Below are 24,566 nucleotides of genomic sequence, written 5' to 3' on the forward strand. Positions count from 1 at the left end.
GTCTGCCAATGATGAATGTCATTATACATATTATAATTCACTGCACATATATATATACACACACACACACAACCACTACACACCTACTCATTCAAGTTTAAAAAAAACTATTTTCTACATTATAGAAGAGTGAAGACATCAAAACTATAAAATAACACATGGATTCATGTAGAGACCAAAAAAGTGTTAAACAAATCAAAATATATTTTATATTTGAGATTCCTCAAAGTAGCCTCCCTTTGCCTTGATGACAGCTTTGCACACTCTTGGCATTCTCTCAATCATCTTCACCTGGAATGCTTTTCCAACAGTCTTGAAGGAGTTTCCACATATGCTGGACACTTGTTGGCTGCTTTTCCTTCACTCTGCCATCAAACTAATCCCAAACCATCTCAATTGGGTTGAGGTCGGGTGATTGTGGAGGCCCTTACACAGCCTGGAGGTGTGTTGGGTCATTGTCCTGTTGAAAAACAAATGATAGTCCCTCTAAGGGCAAACCAGATGGGATGGTGTATTGCTGCAGAATGCTGTGGTAGCCATGCTGGTTAAATGTGCCTTGAATTGTAAATAAATCACAGACAGTGTCACCAGCAAAGCACCCCCACACCATCACACCTCCTCCACGTTCACCTACCCTACGTTTCACAAAGACACGCCAGTTGGAAGCAAAAATCTCACATTTGGACACATCAGGCCAAAGGACAGATTTCCACGGTCTAATATCCATCGCTTGTGTTTCTTGGCCCAAGCAAGTCTCTTCTTATTGGTGTCCTTAGTAGTGGTTTCTTTGCAGCAATTCAACCATGAAGGCCTGATATCACACACAGTCTCCTCTGAACTGTTGATGTTGAGATGTGTCTGTAACTTGAACTCTGTGAAGCATTTATTTGGGCTGCAATTTCTGAGGCTGGTAACTCTAATGAACATATCCTCTGCAGTAAAAAATGTCAAAAATAAATCAAATGGAAAAGTGGTGAGTGCATATGTATTCACCATATATTCACCTTTCAGAACAGGTGTATATATACTGAGATCATGTGACAGATCATGTGACACTTAGATTGCACACAGGTGGACTTTAACATTTAACACCATAGTACCCTCCAAGCTCGTCATCAAGCTCGAGACCCTGGGTCTCGACTCCGCCCTGTGCAACTGGGTACTGGACTTCCTGACGGGTCGCCCCCAGGTGGTGAGGGTAGGCAACAACATCTCCACCCCGCTGATCCTCAACACTGGGGCCCCACAAGGGTGCGTTCTGAGCCCTCTCCTGTACTCCCTGTTCACCCACGACTGCGTGGCCACGCACGCCTCCAACTCAATCATCAAGTTTGCGGACGACACAACAGTGGTAGGCTTGATTACCAACAACGACGAGACGGCCTACAGGGAGGAAGTGAGGGCCCTCGGAGTGTGGTGTCAGGAAAATAACCTCACACTCAACGTCAACAAAACTAAGGAGATGATTGTGGACTTCAGGAAACAGCAGAGGGAACACCCCCCTATCCACATCGATGGAACAGTAGTGGAGAGGGAAGTAAGTTTTAAGTTCCTAGGCATACACATCACAGACAAACTGAATTGGTCCACCCACACAGACAGCATCGTGAAGAAGGCGCAGCAGCGCCTCTTCAACCTCAGAATGCTGAAGAAATTCGGCTTGTCACCAAAAGCACTCACAAACTTCTACAGATGCACAATCGAGAGCATCCTGGCGGGCTGTATCACCGCCTGGTACGGCAACTGCTCCGCCCACAACCGTAAGGCTCTCCAGAGGGTAGTGAGGTCTGCACAACGCATCACCGGGGGCAAACTACCTGCCCTCCAGGACACCTACACCACCCGATGTTACAGGAAGGCCATAAAGATCAAAGGACAACAACCACCCGGCCACTGCCTGTTCACCCCGCTATCATCCAGAAGGCAAGGTCAGTACAGGTGCATCAAAGCTGGGACCGAGAGACTGAAAAACAGCTTCCATCTCAAGGCCATCAGACTGTTAAACAGCCACCACTAACATTGAGTGGCTGCTGCCAACACACTGACTCAACTCCAGCCACTTTAATAATGGGAATTGATGGGAAATTATGTAAAATATATCACTAGCCACTTTAAACAATGCTACCTAATATAATGTTTACATACCCTACATTATTCATCTCATATGTATACGTATATACTGTACTCTATATCATCTACTGCATCTTTATGTAATACATGTATCACTAGCCACTTTAACTATGCCACTTTGTTTACATGCTCATCTCATATGTATATACTGTACTCAATACCATCTACTGTATCTTGCCTATGCCGCTCTGTACCATCACTCATTCATATATCTTTATGTACATATTCTTTATCCCCTTACACTGTGTATAAGACAGTAGTTTTGGAATTGTTAGTTAGATTACTTGTTGGTTATTACTGCATTGTCGGAACTAGAAGCACAAGCATTTCGCTACACTCGCATTAACATCTGCTAACCATGTGTATGTGACAAATAAAATTAGATTTGATTTGATTATTTAACTAATTATTTGACTTCTGAAGGTAATTGGTTGCACCAGATCTTATTTAGGGGCTTCATAGCAAAGGGGGTGCTCATGTAGAGACCAAAAAAGTGTTTAACAAATCAAAATATATTTTATATTTGAGATTCCTCAAAGTAGCCTCCCTTTGCCTTGATGACAGCTTTGCACACTCTTGGCTAAGTTAAAGCTTGGTCGCAAATTGGTCTTCCAAATGGACAATGACCCCAAGCATACTTCCAAAGTTGTGGCAAAATGTCTTAAGGACAACCAAGTCAAGGTATTGGAGTGGCCATCACAAAGCCCTGACCTCAATCCTATAGAACATTTGTAGGCAGAACTGATAAAGAGTGTGCGAGCAAGGAGGCCTACAAACCTGACTCAGTTACACCAGCTCTGTCAGGAGGAATGGGCCAAGATTCTCCCAACTTATTGTGGGAAGCTTGTGGAAGGGTACCCAAAATGTTTGACACAAGTTAAACAATTTAAAGGCAATGCTAACTCAGCAAAAAAAGAAACGTCCTCTCACTGTCAACTGTGCTTATTTTCAGCAAATTTAATATGTGAAATATTTGTATGAACATAACAAGATTCAACAACAGACATAAACTGAACAAGTTCCACAGACATGTGACTAACAGAAATGGAATAATCTGTCCCTCAACAAAGTTGGGGGTCAAAATCAAAAGTAACAGTCAGTACCTGGTGTGGCCACCAGCTGCATTAAGTACTGCAGTGCATGTCTTCCTCATGGACTGCACCAGATTTGCCAGTTCTTGCTGTGAGATGTTACCCCACTCTTCCTCCAAATCACACACAGAACGAGCAGTATGGCTGGTGTCATTGTCATGCTGGAGGGTCATGTCAGGATGAGCCTGCAGGAAGGTTACCACGAGGGAGGATGTCTTCCCTGTTTATTTGTTTGATTTATTTTACCTTTATTTAACTAGGCAAGTCAGTTAAGAACAAATTCTTATTTTCAATGACGGCCTAAGAACAGTGGGTTAGCTGCCTTGTTCAGGGGCAGAACAACAGATTTGTACCTTGTCAGCTCGGGGGTTTGAACATGAAACCTTTTGGTTACTATTCCAACGCTCTAACCACTAGGCTACCCTGCCGCCCTGTAACGCACAGCATTGAGATTGCAGGCAATGACAACAAGCTCAGTCCGATGAAGCTGTGACACACCGCCCCAGACCATGATGGACCCTCCACCTCCAAATCGATCCCGCTACAGAGTACCATGCTCGGTGTAACGCTCATTCCTTCAACAATAAACGCGAATCTGACCATCACCCCTGGTGAGACAAAACCGTGACTCGTCAGCGAAGACCAGTCCTGTCTTTTCCAGCGACGGTGGGCTTGTGCCCATAGGCAACGTTATTGCCGGTGATGTCTGGTGAGGACCTGCCTTACAACAGGTAATCCTTCTCACCCCCCCCCCCCCCCCCTTAAAAGATTTAGATGCACTATTGTAAAGTGGCTGTTCCACTGGATGTCATAAGGTGAACGCACCAATTTGTAAGTCGCTCTGGATAAGAGCGTCTGCTAAATGACTTAAATGTAAATGTAAATGTAAACAGGCCTACAAGCCCTCAGTCCAGCCTCTCTCAGCCTATTGCGGACAGTCTGAGCACTGATGGAGGGATTGTGTGTTCCTGGTGTAACTCGGGCAGTTGTTGTTGCCATCCTGTACCTGTCCAGCAGGTGTGATGTTCAGATGTACCGATCCTGTGCAGGTATTGTTACACGTGGTCTGCCACTGAGAGGACAATCAGCTGTCCATCCTGTAGCGCTGTCTGCGGCGTCTCACAGTACGGATATTGCAATTTATTGCCCTGGCCACATCTGCAGTCCTCATGCTTAAGGCACGTTCATGCAGATGAGCAGGGACCCTGGGCATCTTTCTTTTGGTGTTTTTCAGAGTCAGTAGAAAGGCCTCTTTAGTGTCCTAAGATTTCACAACTGTGACCTTAATTGCCTACCATCTGATAGTGAACAAGCATTGGAAACAGTGTTAAGACCCTTTACAATAAAGATCTGTGATATGTAAAGATCCCCCCTACATCAAGCTTGTGACTCTACAAACTTGTTGGATGCATTTGCTGTTCGTTTTGGTTGTGTTTCAGATTATTTTCTGCCAAATGGTAATTAATGGTAAATAAATGTAGTGTAATTTGAGTGACTCATTATAAATAAGAATAAAATATGTTTCTAAACACGTGTACATTGATGTGGATGCTACCATGATTACAGATAATCCTGATGGAATCATGAATAATGATGAGTGAGAAAGTTAGAAGGTCAAAGATCATACCCCCACGACAAGCTAACCTCTCACCATTACCAATAACAGCGGAGGTTAGCATGTCTTGGGGGGGTATGATCTTACTTGTTAAACAAAATCCATTTCTCTGAGCAATTGTGTTAGAATAAAAGATAATTGTATGGACCATACAATAAAGCTCAGTTTTTGTATTATCTATTTGATACAGTCATTGTTGCTCATCTTTATCAAGGGTGTCAATCATTTTAGACCCCACTGTATATGTCAAACCTACTACTGTACATACCTACTACGATACTATTACCACATGTATGTTTGCCAGTTTAACAGCGAAAAGGCATGTAGCATCCAAGGGATCTAGTCTAGTTCAGCATGGCCAGAAAGTGACTGAAAACAGCAATCTAATAGAATGTAATAAGAAGTAGCAGGCTTTATATCCCATCAACTCTAAGTTACGTGGGGTTTACATTGTATAATCATTTGGCAGAGACGGTTGTATGATTTAGTCGTATTTCCTTTCGGCCACCCCCACGCCATCTCCTAAACCTGATCTCAATAATTATGGTGCAAAAATCCAGTTGCCTTATTATCTACCCTCAGGCAGCTGACTGGGTACTTCTGAGCACAGAAGTAAGATTGGTTTTGTCTAGAAAGGACACAGCTTTTGTCAAAATTGACTTTCGTGGCAGGTTTAAGAGAACTTATGCAGCATGTTAGGAGAATTAGGTTAAGGATAGGAAAAGGTTTAAGGTTAGCTAAAATGCAAAAAAGTAAAATTAACTTTTGATGTCAATTTGACAAAAGCTGTATCCCATCTAGACATGACCGTAGGGGTCCTAATGGACTGAGAGGGACTGCAGAGTGACCTCTCACACTGGGTCTTAATAAGGACTGTCTGCCATTCAATTACACTTACTGGTACCTACACTAGGAAATATTATGCATGTGTATAGCTATGCATATTGCACACATACTCCCAGAGCATGTGTCTGAAATTCATCCGAGATGCCAGAGATGTACAGGTATTAGATTTGACCATATTTAACTACTTTTATTTATATCAGTGTACTGCCATTGTAACTACTGTTATTATTCATAAATGAAGGCTAAATACAGTGCATGTTACAATGGGCTTTAGAGAGACTCCACTTCTCTGTAATTACAATGCAGCCTTTAACATGCCTCCATTTAAGTAGTAATGTTTTATTGTAAACCATGACCATAGCCACTGCCAGGAAGACCAAGATAATTCTCTATAAGCCGGCGCTCTGGTTTTCATCCACACAAAAAAAGGTTCAAGGCCAAAAAGAGAAAGTCATTTGCAAATGTTCTGATTATATGGGTTGTATAATGCAAACAATTTGCCTGATTACTTCCAATTGATTTGTCTTTACCGTGGGGCAGTAAAGCCCCTGGTCCCACAACTGTATGCATCACAGTATTAATGCATCGTTCAGCCAGCTTAAGACAAAGCTGCCTGCCTCTAAACCTGAATGGCGTTCAGGGTTTTTCTCTCCACAGCCAGGTCACTAAACAACGTCTACCTGCTTACTGTGTTAGATAAACCCCATGGGATTTGTCGATATCACAAAGTGAATTACAGTAGACCTGCTCAGAGGGTTCTAGGGAGTGTGTCACCGGGCCTTTAGTCCCCTGGGCCAGCCACAGAAACTAGGCCTCCATGGATACAGAGGTTTGACTTTCTGGTGTGTAGTAAAATAAACTGGAGGTGTGTCTTTGGGAGGTGTGTGCTCATCTGTTGACCGGGTGTACTGTGTAATCTGGAGGTGTGTGGTGGGGTGTTGACAGAGTGCACTGTGTCTGTGTCATGCCCCTCTTAACACAATTGTGAATCTCACAGAAATCTTTAAATCTCCTAAAATATCTAACCCCATGAACTTCTGCATCAAGTGCCCCTTGATCCCTATCCCCAGATGTCTGTGTATGTGTGTGAGAGACTCAGCTGACTGTTAATGCCAGCACTGTTTTGCAGTAACACAGACACCAGGTCTTTGTGTCCTCTGTCACAGGTCCAGTGCAGCAAATTCCGGCCCTGAAACACACATAAGAGGTGTGCCTCTTTATTCCTGCACTAACACATTATACAATACATGAGCAGGTACTTCAAAGTGCAACGGATATTGTTAGCCATCATTGGAGTAGCTAATGAGTTGAGGAGTCAAGATACTGATATCAAATATAAAAGTTGTCTTAGGTAAAAGCCTCAAAGTAAATGTCAGTACTTGTTTACACACCTTAACACTATCTATTGTAAATCCTAACTCTTGATCTACGATACATTTTCTCAACAGGGGAAAGAAAACTAAAGCACTACCGGTAGGTACAGTACTTAGTAAGGTTGCCTAGTGAATGGACTACAGCTGGCATGGATAGTGACAGTGTGTGTGGGGCGTCTGACCACACAGAGATATGTAAATGCAGCGTGGGGACCTGCTGGAGCATTCAGTGAGATGGATGGAGGCCCAATCCCTCCTCACCTCTAATAGAACCATCTATTCCCTTCTGTTATGCACGGCTCCACAAAGTTAACTACACAATAGATTTCTCAACTTAAAAAAATAATAATGATGCACTACAATTTATAACTCAGAGCCTTCAGATCCCAACTAGAAAACGAGGTGGTGACAGAATGAGCTCTGCTCTGCCTCCTCACCAGCAGGAGGGGTATGAGTGTGTGTGTGTTGTGTGTGTGTGTGTGTATATATATGCCAGCATATATACAGTGGAGAGAACAAGTATTTGACACACTGCCGATTTAGCAGGTTTTCCTACTTACAAAGCATGTAGAGTTCTGTAATTTTTATCATAGGTACACTTCAACTGTGAGACGGAATCTAAAACAAAAATCCAGAAAATCACATTGTATGATTTTAAAGTAATTAATTTGCATTTTATTGCATGACATAAGTATTTGATACATCAGAAAAGCAGAACTTAATATTTGGTACAGAAACCTTTGTTTGCAATTACAGAGATCATACGTTTCCTGTAGTTCTTGACCAGGTTTGCACACACTGCAGCAGGGATTTTGGACCACTCCTCCATACAGACCTTCTCCAGATCCTTCAGGTTTCGGGGCTGTCGCTGGGCAATACGGACTTTCAGCTCCCTCCAAAGATTTTCTATTGGGTTCATGTCTGGAGACTGGCTAGGCCACTCCAGGACCTTGAGATGCTTCTTACGGAGCCACTCCTTAGTTGCCCTGGCTGTGTGTTTCGGGTCGTTGCATTGCTGGAAGACCCAGCCACGACCCATCTTCAATGCTCTTACTGAGGGAAGGAGGTTGTTGGCCAAGATCTTGCGATATATGGCCCCATCCATCCTCCCCTCAATACGGTGCAGTCGTTCTGACCCCTTTGCAGAAAAGCATCCCCAAAGAATGCTGTTTCCACCTCCATGCTTCACGGTTGGGATTGTGTTCTTGGGGTTGTACTCATCCTTCTTCCTCCAAACACGGCGAGTGGAGTTTAGACCAAAAAACTCTATTTTTGTCTCATCACACCAGATGACCTTCTCCCATTCCTCCTCTGGATCATCCAGATGGTCATTGGCAAACTTCAGATGGGCCTGGACATGCGCTGGCTTGAGCAGGGGGACCTTGTGTGCGCTGCAGGATTTTAATCCATGATGGCGTAGTGTGTTACTAATGGTTTTCTTTGAGACTGTGGTCCCAGCTCTCTTCAGGTCATTGACCAGGTCCTGCCGTGTAGTTCTGGGCTGATCCCTCACCTTCCTCGTGATCATTGATGCCCAACGAGGTGAGATCTTGCATGGAGCCCCAGACCGAGGGTGATTGACCGTCATCTTGAACTTCTTCTATTTTCTAATAATTGCGCCAACAGTTGTTGCCTTCTCACCAAGCTGCTTGCCTATTGTCCTGTAGCCCATCCCAGTCTTGTGCAGGTCTACAATTTTATCCCTGATGTCCTTACACAGCTCCCTGGTCTTGGCCATTGTGGAGAGGTGGAGTCTGTTTGAATGAGTGTGTGGACAGGTGTCTTTTATACAGGTAACGAGTTCAAACAGGTGCAGTTAATACAGGTAATGAGTGGAGAACAGGTGGGCTTCTTAAAGAAAAACTAACAGGTCTGTGAGAGCCGGAATGCTTACTGGTTGGTAGGTGATCAAATACTTATGTCATGCAATAAAATGCAAATGAATTACTTAAAAATCATTCTATGTGATTTTCTGGATTTTTGTTTTAGATTCCGTCTCTCACAGTTGAAGTGTACCTATGATAAAAAATTACAGACCTCTACATGCTTTGTAAGTAGGAAAACCTGCAAAATCGGCAGTGTGTCAAATACTTGTTCTCCCCACTGTATATATATGAGTGTGTGTAGGGGGGTTGGGGATGTGGAGGGGCTGGTCCCGGAGCTCAGGGACAAATTGCAGATGGCCGACAGAGTCCTTAGAGTTGATTGATGGGATGCTGTGGACAAAACGAGAGCATCCCCTTGATCAGCCCCCACATCCTCTCTCCCCTCCTCTCCTTAGCTCCAAACCCCTCATTCTAATACAACCACCACAGGGAGCTCATTTTTCAGTTTAGGCAATTAGATAAAGCAAACTCTCTAAGTCCTATTCTATTGCTTAAATTATATTGATCACCACGGCTGTATGTTGAAATTGATATTTATGAGAGAGGCGGGAGCCTAAATACCGCTGTGTTTTTTCTCTGTTTTTGGTGTGCCCCTCTGAGTGTTATTTGTTAGTGTTTCTCCTCATGTATTAATTCCACTCCGGAACTTTCTGTATATACTCTCAAGAGAACTATGTTTTGGAAAAGAGTGAACTTTCACTTTAACCTCTCTACTGGATTGGTTCTCAGAAAAAGACTGCCCAGTGCACTCAAAAAGTACACCAATAAGATGTCTGGTTGGATAAAAGAGCATTTTCATGGACCCCAAAAATATTTGAAATAACCATTTATCGTATAGCACTCTTATTTGTCTGCGATAACAACAAAATAAGAAAACCCTACTGGAAATCATCCACCAGGAATCAGCACTGCTGGCACGTTTTATAATAGAAGGTTAGGGATGGCCTGAACCTCTCTGTTCTAAAGCACTAAGCCAGGCTCCCTGTCTAGTGGGGGACTAACCACTTCTAGGAGCCGTGACAGGTGCTTTGACTCGCACCCACGGTAACACACAACAGACATGTCTACATGGGCCTAAAAGGGCACTCTCCTCAGTCGCTGCCTGCTCCTCAGTCTTAGTGGGAGGGGACATGTCAGCTCAAATGGCTCTAATTGAATGGGGGGATTTGGTCCCTGAGAGAAAGAGAGAAAGGGGAAAGAGGAGTTCCTTGGGCGGTATTACAACATGAAATCCAGCCCTCCATTGTTGGGGTAAATGGGATTGGTGGTTAGAGGTGCTGGTGTGGTCTCTCTCTCAGTGGCATGTGGAGACCTGTATGGATGTGGGGACGCTTCACCCATAGAGTCTACTGGGACAGTCGCTTGTACACTATACAATTACACAGTAGTAATAGGCAAAAACACAACATATCTCATGATTATTCAGAGAGTGAAGGAGACAAATTCATGAGGGAGATTCTATTAGTAAAGACTGGCTAGACTGTATTCATACTCTCCAGTACCGGGGTATATTAGTCACTTTAGTCAGTGTCTAGAATCAGTCCTGTGTTCAGCTCTGGGAAGTGTACTAGACATATGGTACAGTGTCTCAACCCAGTGTGTAGCTAGTGCTGTACAATACCAGTCTGTTCCTGTGTAGTGAAAGCAACATTTGTCCTGCTTCTGTGTGGGCCTTGCTCACAGCATGTGTGATTGATCCCATGCTTTTGGCTGGTGTGTATGATGTATACCTGCGGCATGGCCCCCATGCCACCATCCCAACAGTAATGAGATGGCCTCAGTGAGCCATAAGGACACGGCGGGGCACCCTGATCTATCCTCCCCATCATTAGGATTATTTCCCCATTCGCCCCACGCCTGCACTGTACATTACAACTAATGCCTTTGGCCTCTGGAGGGGAGTCAGAGGGCCAGCCACACCAGGGGTCAAAGGACCAGACACCCCAGGGGTCAGAGGCCATCCCCCGGGCTCAGATCACCCTGAATTAAAGTGCCAATATCCCCCCACGGCTGAAAACATATAACAGAACAGTCTACTAAGTCACTAATACTGGAAGACTTCAGTTAACAGTGGAAACAAGAGTCATTTATACAGTCTCTAGATATGACTTTGGAGGATACTAGTGGGACATTCAATTATGGCATATTCCAATTAGCGCAAGTAGAGAACACAAGGTTCTTGGTAGAGCAAAACTTGAATTATATAAATAGCAAAATATGAATCTGTATTTAAAAGAACAGTCTGTGGCTGTTACTGTTGACTCTTGAACATAGGTTAAATGTACAAAGCCAGGCTGTGTTTATACTTCTACCTAGCGAGATTTATCCCCAATTTGTACCTAAACAAAGAGAGAAGACGGTAGGATATGTTAATCTATTCAATCAGACCTCTCTCTCTCTCTCTCTAAAAATAGCCTGAATTGATGCAATAACTATACCCTTTAAACTACTACAACTAGTTTGATGGTTGTAGCCATCAATTGCCCCGTTAGCAATCACACATATTAGCAAAATGATTTAATTTAAAAAACTTCACATTTCTCTAGTGTAGACTACTTATCATAATGAACAATATCAGCAAAATGCCTCCGATAAGTTGTCGGTATGGTCGGTGTCGACAATATTTGGTTTATCGTCCCAGTTCTACTCTCTCAGCTGGTTGCCTATCTGAGATGAATCACCTCAGGGGGTGGATGGAACTTCACTAGTGCCCTCTGCTGGTTGTATTGAGGACCTGCAGTCCACTGGTAAATAATGCTGGAGTGGCCCCACAAAGAACACCATCTGCCATGGCTGCTGATGCACCAACTGGTTCCTCATTTGAAGAATTGCTGTGATGAAAGAAGGACTAAGGCATTTGCCCTCTGTGATAAATGAATAAAGAGCAGATGAATAGATTTGGGGTCAAAGAGCTGGGCTTCTCCCATAGATCTGAGATATTGCTGTGAGGAGTTCACGTGGACTAATAGTCCATTTGAGGCCAAAGACAATGGAGCTACGGGGGAATATTGTACCATACTGCAAATGAGCAGGTTTTGGGATGAATTACATGTTTTGTTTAAAAAGAGGACAGGATGTCACTTACCTCTTCATCTTTTGCGTTGACATCCACTTTCTTGGAACTGATAGCCGTGGTAATGTGTTCTATGTTGTTTTCTCTGCAGTAGTCAAATATGTTCCTGTCTTCTTCCCTGTGAGGGGAGAGTAAGAAAAAGCATCAGAGTACCAATGCATTGAAGTGAAGGAACTGGGAAGAGACACCTGTTCTTCAGGGAATTCTACTTCTCAGCCAAAACAATCAATAACACCACCACCATACATACACACAGCTAATCAAAAATCTAGATCTGAATCAAATGTATTAAGTAATTGAATAATCTTATTGAAACCTTGTCATTAACAAATCTGGATATGAATACATATGCCAATATATTGAGTATTGTCAGGTGAATGGGCAACTTTCTGTTTCTTGGCCCCATAGGAGAGGAGTGGAACACACTGTCGTCAGCTGTGCATTTTGTTTGGCTGGAAAAAGCCCTGTGTTTGGCTGTTTGAGGGGCCAGGTGTGGGTGAGGTAAACACCCACCCCCCCTCCCCACACAAACACGCTATGACAGGTTGGGTGGGGTAAACATAACATTTCCTCCTGCTCATCCCTGGTGGGTTATCCCTGGGGGAGCTGCTGTACGGTAGGTACGCCACACTAGCTCAAATTATATCCCACCTAATCACCTCCTGGTATGAAGCCACGCCAGGTGGGGTAAGGGTAGAGTGGGGGCATACAGGGAAGGGGCTAAATCTCATTTAGATATTTACGTCTTCCCTCTTATCCATGCAGGGATCCTAATTAATTGCATTGAGTTTCCATTGTCTGACAGAAAGCAACTCAGTCCCAGGCCCAGTCCCAGTGGAGGACAGCCTGGCAGGGATGAACACTATGGGTTATGAGGGGAACTACCTAACTGGAGGGGAACTGAGAAATGATTAGGATACCGGGCAGCAGTGTTTCTGCTTCGTGTTTTGTATCACACGTTGATTTATAAAACAGCTCATTCCAGGTGAATAAGGTTACATGCGAGGACACATTCAGCCCCTCCCCTTCTCCGGTGATCGCAGCGCTGACCCAGTGTCCCTGCCACGTGGGCACCATCAGTCTCCCACAGCAACTAATCAATGGCAGAGCTTATCAGTCAGGCTGCGCTGGCCGGCGAGGGTTTGGCCTCATGGCTGCTGGCCACCCCTCCGGCCGAAAGCACAAACACGATTAATGGTGCCCTGATAAACGACATAATCAGCACCACCCACCGCACGGTATGCTGTGAAGGTCACAGGCTACTCTGTCATCCCCAGTGCCTGGTTAACCACAGCTGACTACCAGCTGGGGGAGAGAGGGGGGTGGGGGGAGGGCCAGTTATCATCCCTGATGTGTGTATGACTGGCCTACTACTATTGCCGCTTTTTCTGTTTTTTCAAGCGAGGGTCTTTTATGGGACTATGAGAGCCGAACCGAAGCATGCGGAACTGTACGGCCCTGTGTGCAACCGCCACTGTGATATCATGTGGATGTTGTAACTACTGTGTCGCCAATCAATTACTGTAAACGTGGATTTGGTGTCACAACCCCTAAACACCATACCGTCATCCACCACACCACTCTGCATGAGCAAAACCCACATCAGCTTCATACAACAGTCCTGGTGCCCAGCTCACTGACACACACCAGCCTCATACAACACAATCCTACTCCACAGCCCAGCCCGGCATACTGACAGATTTCCCCCTCATCAATCAGCCTGCATGCATGCCAGCCGTTCAGCAGGAGAACACTCATCTCGCAACACAGCCAGACCACTACAGATTACTTCAACAGCTCTACCATTAATCACACACATTCTTATAGGGAGGTCACTCACACACACACACACACACACACCATGGGCAACACACACACAAAACACACAGGCTACAACAAAGCGCTTTGGGTGGCAATGAGAGAACTCACACTCGCTGGGACTCTCCAGCCAAGTGGTCTAGAATGCCAATCAGCTAACAATAAGTCTGATGTTGATCAGAGCCTTTCCACAATCTGTGAGGATTACAAGTGTAGCTCACAAAAATCTATTCCATCACAAGCAGCAGACTTCCTTATCTTCGGGATATCGCCAATCAATCCTACTTTTGTCAATACACATTCCACACATAGCTACCCGACTCGGAGCAGAAAATGAGCAAAGAGGATGCAATTAACTCAGTGAAAAGCAGCTGCCTGAGAAGGCAAAGTAGTTCACATGGCGAGGGTCTCCCTGTACTGAGGGGAAAATTGGATATTCAGCGAACCAGTGAGTGTAACAGTTTGGAGCGGGATACACCCGAGAAAAACCTCGCTGAGGGGGAAGGTTAATGACTTCCTGTCCCCATGGAACATCCCCATTGGCTATCATCTAGAGGGGCGTCGCCAGGGGAGCCCACATGGCAGCGTGCTATACTCACCACTCTCTCATTTCACCACGCTAACAAAAAACTCATTAAAGGCAGGCGCTTCTCAGGCCACCTCTCTTCAACACATGCATACTAATGAGGATCATTTAGGGGAAAACCTGCTGGATTCAGCCCTCATTTAAATGTCTAAAACAGCCATTTTTCAAGAAACAAGGTGGTGTTTAGGGGTGAACAAGATTCTGAGGGTTTCCGTAAGGGGAGTGAATATAATTGACATAAATCAGGACTGTCTCATGTCCCCACAACAGTTTACAGTCTGCAGAGGAACTTCTGACACTCAGAGCAGAAGTTTGTCTCTGATACTGTTAGTCTGTCTGTGTGTCTGTCTGTGTATCTGTCTGTCTGTGTGGCTGTCTGTCTGTGTGGCTGTCTGTATGGCTGTCTGTGTGACGTACCTGATAATTTCTTCTTGGTAGAGGGAACTGACTGCTGGGCGTCCAAATCCTGTCCTACTCTCTCTTCTCTCCTGGAACAAGAAACTAAAAATTATCCAGACATTCATTGAAAGGGGTCAGACAACTGCACCAATATCTTACACTATGAATAACACATTTGACATAATACCCCCTTCACCTCCTGTAATAACAGTGAGTCTGTAGTGGTGCATGCTACACTATTGTGCTCTAAGGACAGCTCCGTATTCCCCTACCTAGTTATCCAGTATAACAGTGCACTCTTCTCCCCACCTAAAACAAGCACACTGTGCCATACAATGGAAAACAAAAGAGCCACTGGGAGAATGAATGTCCCTATTCACAGACAGAAATAGGTTCACGTAATCACGATGCGCTCACATATTGTTTAGACATGACTCCAAAACATGGGTAATAGTTCTATCTAAAAGGTCAGCTTTGAGTACTGTAGTATATTTTAACTGCTCAAAATAATTTTAGCTATTTGACCTTTCCCTATTTTCTGAAAAACATCTGACCTGATAATACATGCTGTAATGGTAAACCATCATAGCCTGCACGATACAACAGCTCTAGTATAGCCTATGTTCTATATTCTCTTCCACAGTGACTCACACGAGACAACTAACAAATCAGACGTCATTTCTGAGGGGATCATGACCTTTTAGGAGTGGTATTCACTTCTAATTCAGAATATTAGTTGATGCACTTCCTTTTATAATCTAAAAGCTAGTGCATCCAACAATATAAAAAAACTAGGAGGTCAAAAACGGAATATTGTTTCTGCTGCCTTCATCCTCATCCAGTCTCTCCTAAATCTGTTTGTCTGGACCCTGGTAAGAATAGAGTCCCTGCACTTTGTTAACACTAATACAATCACATCCTTTTCAGAGGGGCATTTGCCTTCCCCTGGCATTGTGCCACGCTGGGGGCCTTGTCAGCACGTATTGGTCTCGATGGCAGCGCCAGAGAAAGGGATGTGTCAGGCTGGCTTGCAGGCCACTGATGCCTGCTGACACTCACATTGTAGCAGGACGGACGGAGGAGGAGAGAGGCGGGTGGAAGGCACTAGCTACAACAGGACAGGTGACAGGCTTTTATGTCGTACCACTAAACATCACTCTAAATCTCTCCTTTGAGGACAGAGAAGGGGACATATCTGCTTTGTGCTGAATTTTGATTGGGGAAGAAAAGTGCATTTGTGTTTCTCTCATGTTGGTACTTTCCTCAGCCTTGATAAATAGAGGTCAGAACAAACGATATAAAAACTATTCTGCATCTGTTGTATCAAACCGCGACCCTACCCATGCTGGAAATGAAATACTTCAAAAGGAGGGACTGGTCTATTGAAACACGAACATGTTGTTTCATTCAACCTTTTTGCAGCCCCTCCTTCCCATTCCCATAGTCTTTAACCACGTTACCATCCACAGTTTTAATGCAGTAAAGTCTAAAAAAAATCATGACAGCTTTAATGGAAACAGGAAGTTTTGGTACAATTTTATAAATAATGACAATTTGTTCGTTCGACATGGTGGGATCTTTTTGAGTATTTTTGTGTCAGCAAACTGTATTACGGGAGAAATGGCTTTGGAAAAGCCTTTATGCTCAAATATTGATATACAGTGCCTTTAGAAAGTATTCATACTTATTATGACTTATTCCGCATGATTTTGTTTGTGTTACAGCATCCACCACACCACCCTGCATGAGCAAAACCCACATCAGCTTCATACAACAGTCCTGGTGCCCAGCTCAGAGCAGAAACTATAACATGAAGTCCATGTAACTGTTCGTAGATCTCTGAGAGAATTGTGATGAGGCATATATCTGGGGAAGGATATTCAACTATTTCTAGTGTGCACAGTGGTCTCCAACACTGGGAAATTGAAAAAAACATGGAACTACTCAGGCTCCGTCTGTCTGAGCAACCGGGCGAAAAGGACCTTGGTCAGGGAGGTGACCAAGAACCCAATGACCACTGACAGAACTACAGATGGGAGAACCTGCCAGAAGGACAACAGTCTCTACAGCACTTCACCAGTCTGGGCTGAATGGGAGAGTTGCCAAACGGAAGCCACACCTGAGAAAAAAGGCACATGACAGCACACCTGGAGTTTGCAAAAAGGCAGGTGAAAGACTGAGATCACAAGGCAAAAGATTCTGTGGTTTGATGAGACAAAAATGGTACTCTTTGGCCTGAATGAAAAGTGCTATGTCTGGAGAAAACCAGGCACAGCTCATCACCTTTCTAACACCATCCCTACCGTGAAGCATGGTGAGTGGCCCGGCCAAAGCCCAGACTTTAATATCTGTGGAAAGACTTGAGGATGGCTGTTCTCCGCCGCTCCCCATCTAACTTAACAGAGCTTGAGAAAATCTGCAAGGAAGAATGGGAGAAAATCCCCAAATCCAGATGTGCAAAGCTGACACAGACATAAGACGACTCAAAGCTGTATTCGTCGTCAAAGGTGCTTCTACAAAGTATGGACTCAGGAGTGTGAATACTTGTATACATGAGCTACTTCTGTATTTCATTTTTTATACACTACCGTTCAACAGTTTGGGGGCACTTAGAAAAGTCCTTGTTTTTAAAAGAAAATCTTTTTTTTTGTCCATTAAAGTAACATCAAATTGATCAGAAATACAGTGTAGACACTGTTAATGTAAATGACTATTGTAGCTGGAAACAGCTGATTTTTAATGGAATATCTACATAGGCATATAGAGGCCCATTATCAGCAACCATCACTCCTGTGTTCCAATGGCACGTTGTGTTAGCTAATCCAAGTTTATCAATTTAAAAGGCTAATTGATCATTAGAAAAACCTTTTGCAATTATGTTAGCACAGCTGAAAACTGTTGTGCTGATTAAAGTAGCAATAAAACTGGCCTTCTTTAGACTAGTTGAGTATCAGCATTTGTGGGTTCGATTACAGGTTCAAAATGGCCAGAAACAAAGAACTTGCTTCTGAAACTCGTCAGTCTATTCTTGTTCTGAGAATTGAAGGCTATTCCATGTGAGAAATTGCCTACAATGCTGTGTACTACTCCCTTCACAGAACAGCGCAAACTGGCCCTAACCAGAATAGAAAGAAGAGTGGGAGGCCCTGGTGCACAACTGAGCAAGAGAACAAGTACATCTGAGTGTCTAGTTTGAGAAACAGACTGGCAGCTTCATTAAATATTCCCTCAAAACACTAGTCTCAACGTCAACAGTGAAGAGGCGACTCCGGGATGCTGGCTTAGCCAGCAAAGAATGTGAAAAGAAAAAGCCATATCACAGACTGCCCAATAAAAATAAAAAAAAAGATTAAGATGGCAAAATAACACAGACACTGGACAGAGGAACTTTGTAATTAAATTTGATGTTATTTTAAATGGACAAAAAAATGTGCTTTTCTTTAAAAAACACTGACATTTCTAAGTGACCCCAAACTTTTGAACGGTAGTGTACGTTTGCACAAATTTCTAAAAACAAGTTTCCACTTTTTCATTATGGGGTATTGTGTATTTAAAAAAATATTTAATCAATTTTGAATTCAGGCTGTAACAACAAAATGTGGAATAAATCAAGGGGTATGAACACTTTCTGAAGGCACTGTAATAACCATCATAACTTGGAGTCACGCGACGTGACGTGTGTCATGACATGTGGTCCTCACACTACGAATCAGGAAACCATGTTGTTTATTAGGCTACAGAAGGCTACAGATTAAACTAATTGTGATTAACTTCAGTTTGGTGAAATTGCACAGTGATCTTGATGCTCCTTTCCAGTAAATATTGAGGGTGTTATTCTGGTGACATGATGATCGATGCATGGCTGCTGTTTGACAAAAATATTGTCGCTCTTATCCATAATAATCTCATCATGTAGACTAGCCTACTGTATCTGAGAGCTGTTGGCTAGAGCGTGGGTGCCAAGACAAGAGTAGGCACATGCTGATTAATGCAACAGTTTTTGTGACAAAACTATTGGTCAAGTTGAAAATGCCATAGAAACACAGTGAACTTGTGATTTTTATTCGGTACATGAAAAAGTACATTTTGTTTGCACTACGTCATCACAGTGATATTTATCCACAACAAGTCCATTTGGTGGAAACACACAACTGGTGAGAAAATGTGCATATTTTCTTTATGCACATTTCTGAATCTGTCGCCAATTGGATGAAAATCTAGCTACTGTCAGTCTGCTTGGTCCCAGTTGGCAGGGCTGTTATTGTAATGGTGTATCATTTAGTGAGAATGATTCCAGTGCCGTACTCTCCGAGAGAGCAGGCTCATGTCTGCATAACAACCCTACCCCAGATGCAGGCAGGTACACCACATACGCAATCTGTGAGCACAGAAAACTACTTGTATTTAGGCTAGATCAAAAACCCTCTCACAAATAATGTAAAACTCACAATAATTATATTTTGCCTACATAGAAGATGAAAACAAAAGAGAAAAATCACAAAATTATTTCCTGGAGTTGGTTTCATTCTAATCTGTAAACATTAAAGAGACAGTATCAGGTGATGTTAGACAAATGTTGACTAGCAGGGGACACTAACTGACTATGCAACTTGGCAGAAAGACCAAGCATTTGTCAAATAAAATAAAATTGTATTCATCACATGCTTCGTAAACAACAGTAAGCAGTAAGCATTTCACTGTTAGTCAACACCTGTTGTTTACAAAGCATGTAACAAATACAATTTTATTTTATTTGACAAATGCTTGGTCTTTCTGCCAAATTGCAGTCGGTCAGTGCCCCCTGCTGGTCAATGTGTCATACTGCATTCTAAGGTGCAGATGAAGCTGTCAATGTTCATTATCTTTATTTAGTCAAGTCAAGCCTACTGAAGCAACAGAGACAGGATTCTTATCAGAAGGGGCACATACTATTAGTATTATCATACTATTATTTTCACACTTAACCTACAAATAAAAATGGTTAAAATGTGAGGAAGACATTTGTTTCAGTTCTCATATCTGTGTTTCCTGCAGTTGGAAATGGTATTATGTAAATGTACCAGATGAAGTGTAATTTATTATTAGATTTGTGAGGGCGTTTTACCTTCTGACTGCTGTCTGGGTCTTGTGAAGTTACACACGAAACGTACTCCTGCATGGCCTGTTCTGCACTCATGTCCTCAAGCTGCTTCCATGCTGTCCTGTAGCAAAACATAACCACAACACTCAGCAGATTGCTTCTGTTCCTCCCAAAAGCATTAAAGAGAACAAGACCATGCAGTACATTAGTTTCAATTTGTAACAAAAAAATGGAATGTAGAAACCGGTACCGTTTTGGAAACATAAGGAATGTGTATTTCATGTGAGCGAGAAATACTCCAAATATCCCATCTAAATGTGAATCGGCGAGTTCTGTTATGATCCCCGACGCTCGTTCTGAACGTTAAAACTCATCGCTTTGGGTACGGTTTTGGAAACATACTGAAAGTATCTTTCATATCAGCGAGAATTAAATATATTTTTTTTAACGAAGAGCTTAAATGAATATACACCGTTACAGGATTAATGTTCCCACACAGCAACATCACCATGTTACAGCGCTTGTTTACGCGAGACAGATGGTAGACATCTGTGCTAATTAGTTATCTAGCATGCTCAGAACATTGTGTGTAAGCGCACCTGGGGATGAAGTGTAGTTCCTACCCAGTTCCTCCTCGCACACAGTTTATGGATTTGTACAAAACTGCTACAGTAAGTATCTTTTTTTATTTTAAAGATTATTTCTCGCTGATATGAAAGATGGGGGGCATATGTTTCAAAAACCATTTCACAAGGGATGATTATCGACATTTCTAATTGGAACACTACAACTTGTAGTTTACACACAGCCAACCATGGGCGAAGCTAACTGTTGAAAACCCTATGAAGAAGGATTTTTGAGAGCTAGATTCACCCGAGCCCAATATTGGACAAAAGGAGCCTAACATTACTCCTTAGTTCAAGGACTTTACATGTTCAGTTTTAAGGGCAAAAAGACTCTAACACAAAAGCTAACACTCCCTTATACTCCATCTAGACGCGAATCGATTCTCATTTGCGGTACGGTTCTAGAAACATAAATCCCTTTACTTTCCTATCACATCAAAATAATTTAACAAATGCAAAAAACACACTTACTGAACACTACATAACCGGTTGTGGTGTAAAGTCCAGTGGTGTAAAGTAATTAAGTAAAAAAAAGTTTTTGGGGTAAATGTACTTCACTTCAATATTTATATTTAACTTTTACTTCACTACATTCCTAAAGAAAATTATGTACTTTTTACTCCATACATTTTCCCTGACACCCAAAAGTACTCGTTACTTTTGAATGCTTAGCAGGACAGGGAAATTGTCAAATTCGCACACTTATCAAGTGATCATCCCTGGTCATCTGCCTGGCGGACTCACTAAACACAAACGCTTTGTTTAGAAATTATGTCTGAGTGTTGGAGTGTGACCCTGGCTATATATATATATATATATATAGCTGGCCAGGGTCACACTCCGACATACAGTGGGGCAAAAAAGTATTTAGTCAGCCACCAATTGTGCAAGTTCTCCCACTTAAAAAGATGAGGCCTGTAATTTATCATCGGTACACTTCAACTATGACAGACAAAATTAGAAGAAAAAACCCCAGAAAATCACATTGTAGGATTTTTAATGAATTTATTTGCAAATTATGGTGGAAAATAAGTATTTGGTCAATAACAAAAGTTTATCTCAATACTTTGTTATATACCCTTTGTTGGCAATGACAGAGGTCAAACGTTTTCTGTAAATCTTCACAAGGTTTTCACACATTCTTGCTGGTATTTTGGCCCATTCCTCCATGCAGATCTCCCCTAGAGCAGTGATGTTTTGGGGCTGTTGCTGGGCAACACAGACTTTCAACTCCCTCCAAAGATTTTCTATGGGGTTGAGATCTGGAGACTGGCTAGGCCACTCCAGGACCTTGAAATGCTTCTTACGAAGCCACTCCTTCGTTGCCCGGGCGGTGTGTTTGGGATCATTGTCATGCTGAAAGACCCAACCACGTTTCATCTTAAATGCCCTTGCTGATGGAAGGAGGTTTTCACTCAAAATCTCACGATACATGGCCCCATTCATTCTTTCCTTTACACAGATCAGTCGTCCTGGTCCCTTTGCAGAAAAACAGCCCCAAAGCATGATGTTTCCACCCCCATGCTTCACAGTAGGTATGGTGTTCTTTGAATGCAACTCAGCATTCTTTGTCCTCCAAACACGACGAGTTGAGTTTTTACCAAAAAGTTATATTATGGTTTCATCTGATCATATGATATTCTCCCAATCTTCTTCTGGGTCATCCAAATGCTCTCTAGCAAACTTCAGAAGGGCCTGTACACATACTGGCTTAAGCAGGGGGACATGTCTGGCACTGCAGGATTTGAGTCCCTGGCGGCATAGTGTGATATTGATGGTAGGCTTTGTTACTTTGGTCCCAGCTCTCTGCAGGTCATTCACTAGGTCCCCCCGTGTGGTTCTGGGATTTTTGCTCACAGTTCTTGTGATCATTTTGACTCCACGGGGTGAGATCTTGCGTGGAGCCCCAGATCGAGGGAGATTATCAGTGGTCTTGTATGTCTTCCATTTCCTAATAATTGCTCCCACAGTTGATTTCTTCAAACCAAGCTGCTTACCTATTGCAGATTCAGTCTTCCCAGCCTGGTGCAGGTCTACAATTTTGTTTCTGGTGTCCTTTGACAGCTCTTTGGTCTTGGCCATAGTAGAGTTTGGAGTGTGACTGTTTGAGGTTGTGGACAGGTGTCTTTTATACTGATAACAAGTTCAAACAGGTGCCATTCATACAGGTAACGAGTGGAGGACAGAGGAGCCTCTTAAGGAGCCAGAAATCTTGCTTGTTTGTAGGTGACCAAATACTTATTTTCCACCATAATTTGCAAATAAATTAATTTAAAAACCTACAATGTGATTTTCTGGATTTTTTTTCTCATTTTGTCTATCATAGTTGAAGTGTACCTATGATGAAAATTACAGCCCTCTCTCATCTTTTTAAGTGGGAGAACTTGCACAATTGGTGGCTGACTAAATACTTTTTTGCCCCACTGTGTGTATGTGTGTATATATATATATATATATATATATATAGCCAGGGTCACACTCAGACATATATATTTATACACACACACAGTTGAAGTCGGAAGTTTACATACACTTAGGTTGGAGTCATTAAAACTAGCAGTTGTGTTATGTGTGTAGCATGAATGTACAGTTGGAGTCATTAAAACTCGTTTTTCAACCACTCCACAAATTTCTTGTTCACAAAACTATAGCTTTGGAAAGTTGGTTAGGACATCTACTTTGTGCATGACAAGTAATTTTTCCAACAATTGTTTAAAGACAGATTATTTCACTTAGAATTCACTGTATCACAATTCCAGTGGGTCAGAAGTTTACATACACTAAGTTGACTGTGCCTTTAAACAGCTTGGAAAATTACGTCATGGCATTAGAAGCATCTGATAGGCTAATTGACATCATTTGAGTCAATTGGAGGTGTACCTGTCGATGTATTTCAAGGCCTGCCTTCAAACTCAGTGCCTCTTTGCTTGACATCATGGGAAAATCAAAAGAAATCAGTGAAGACCTGAGACAAAAAAATTGTAGACCTCCACAAGTCTGGTTCATCCTTGGGAGCAATTTACAAACGCCTGAAGGTACCACGTTCATCTGTACAAACAAAAGTACCCAAGTATAAACACCATGGGACCACGCAGCTGTCATGACGCTCAGGAAGGAGACGCGTTCTGTCTCCTAGAGATGAACATACTTTGGTGCAAAAAGTGCAAATCAATCCAAGAATAACAGCATAGGACCTTGAAGATGCTGGAAGAAACCGGTATAAAAGTATCTATGTCCACAGTAAAACAAGTCCTATATCAACATAATCTGAAAGGCCGCTCAGCAAGGAAGAAGCCACTGCTCCAAAACCGCCCTAAAAAAAAAGCCAGACTACGGTTTGCAACTGCACATGGGGACAAAGATCGTACTTTTTGGAGGAATGTCCTCTGGTCTGATGAAACAATAATAGAACTGTTTGGCCATAACGACCATTGTTATGTTTGTAGGAAAAAGGGGGAGGCTTGCAAGCCAAAGAACACCATCCCAACCGTGAAGCACGGTGGTGGCAGCATTATGTTGTGGGGGTGCTCTGCTGCAGGAGTGACTAGTGCACTTCACAAAATAGATGGCATTATGAGGAGGTAACATTATGTGGATATATTGAAGCAACATCGAGACATCAGTCAGGAAGTTGAAGCTTGGTCACAAATGGGTCTTCCAAATGGACAATGACCCCAAGCATACTTCTGAAGTTGTGGCAAAATGGCTTAAGGACAACAAAGTCAAAGGAGTGGCCATCACAAAGCCCTGAACTCAGTCCTATAGAAAACTTGTGGGCAGAACTGAAAAGGCGTGTGTGAGCAAGGAGGCCTACAAGCCTGACTCAGTTACACCAGCTCTGTCAGGAGGAATGGGCCAAAAGTCACCCAACTTGTTGTGGGAAGCTTGTGGAAGGCGACCAGAAACGTTTGACCCAAGTTAAACAATTTAAAGGCAATACTACCAAATATTAATTAAGTGTATGTAAACTTCTGACCCACTGGGAATGTGATGAAAGAAATAAAAGCTTAAATAAATAATTCTCTACTATTATTCTGACATTT

General features: G+C 42.8%; 2 protein-coding genes across 2 annotated transcripts in view; one reads left to right on the forward strand and one right to left on the reverse strand.

Annotated features, from left to right (window-relative positions):
• Positions 1-24,566, reverse strand: part of LOC115108439 (acyl-CoA-binding domain-containing protein 6-like) — a 61,132-nt gene that overhangs the window by 35,376 nt on the left and 1,190 nt on the right. The window contains exons 3-5 of the mRNA XM_029632763.2: positions 19,922-20,018; positions 14,836-14,906; positions 12,027-12,132 (exon numbers count right to left, since the gene is read on the reverse strand). Of these exons, the coding sequence (XP_029488623.1) occupies positions 12,027-12,132; positions 14,836-14,906; positions 19,922-20,018 (274 nt within the window). The remainder of the gene's footprint in view (positions 1-12,026; positions 12,133-14,835; positions 14,907-19,921; positions 20,019-24,566) is intronic.
• The window catches only part of xpr1a (xenotropic and polytropic retrovirus receptor 1a), a 115,470-nt gene continuing 111,277 nt past the window's right edge, over positions 20,374-24,566 (forward strand). Inside the window, exon 1 of the mRNA XM_029632762.2 lies at positions 20,374-20,568. Coding sequence (XP_029488622.1) covers positions 20,503-20,568 — 66 coding nt within the window. The 5' untranslated portion in view covers positions 20,374-20,502. The remainder of the gene's footprint in view (positions 20,569-24,566) is intronic.

Source organism: Oncorhynchus nerka, linkage group LG24 (genome assembly GCF_034236695.1).
Source record: "Oncorhynchus nerka isolate Pitt River linkage group LG24, Oner_Uvic_2.0, whole genome shotgun sequence".
NCBI classification, from domain to species: Eukaryota; Metazoa; Chordata; class Actinopteri; order Salmoniformes; family Salmonidae; genus Oncorhynchus; species Oncorhynchus nerka.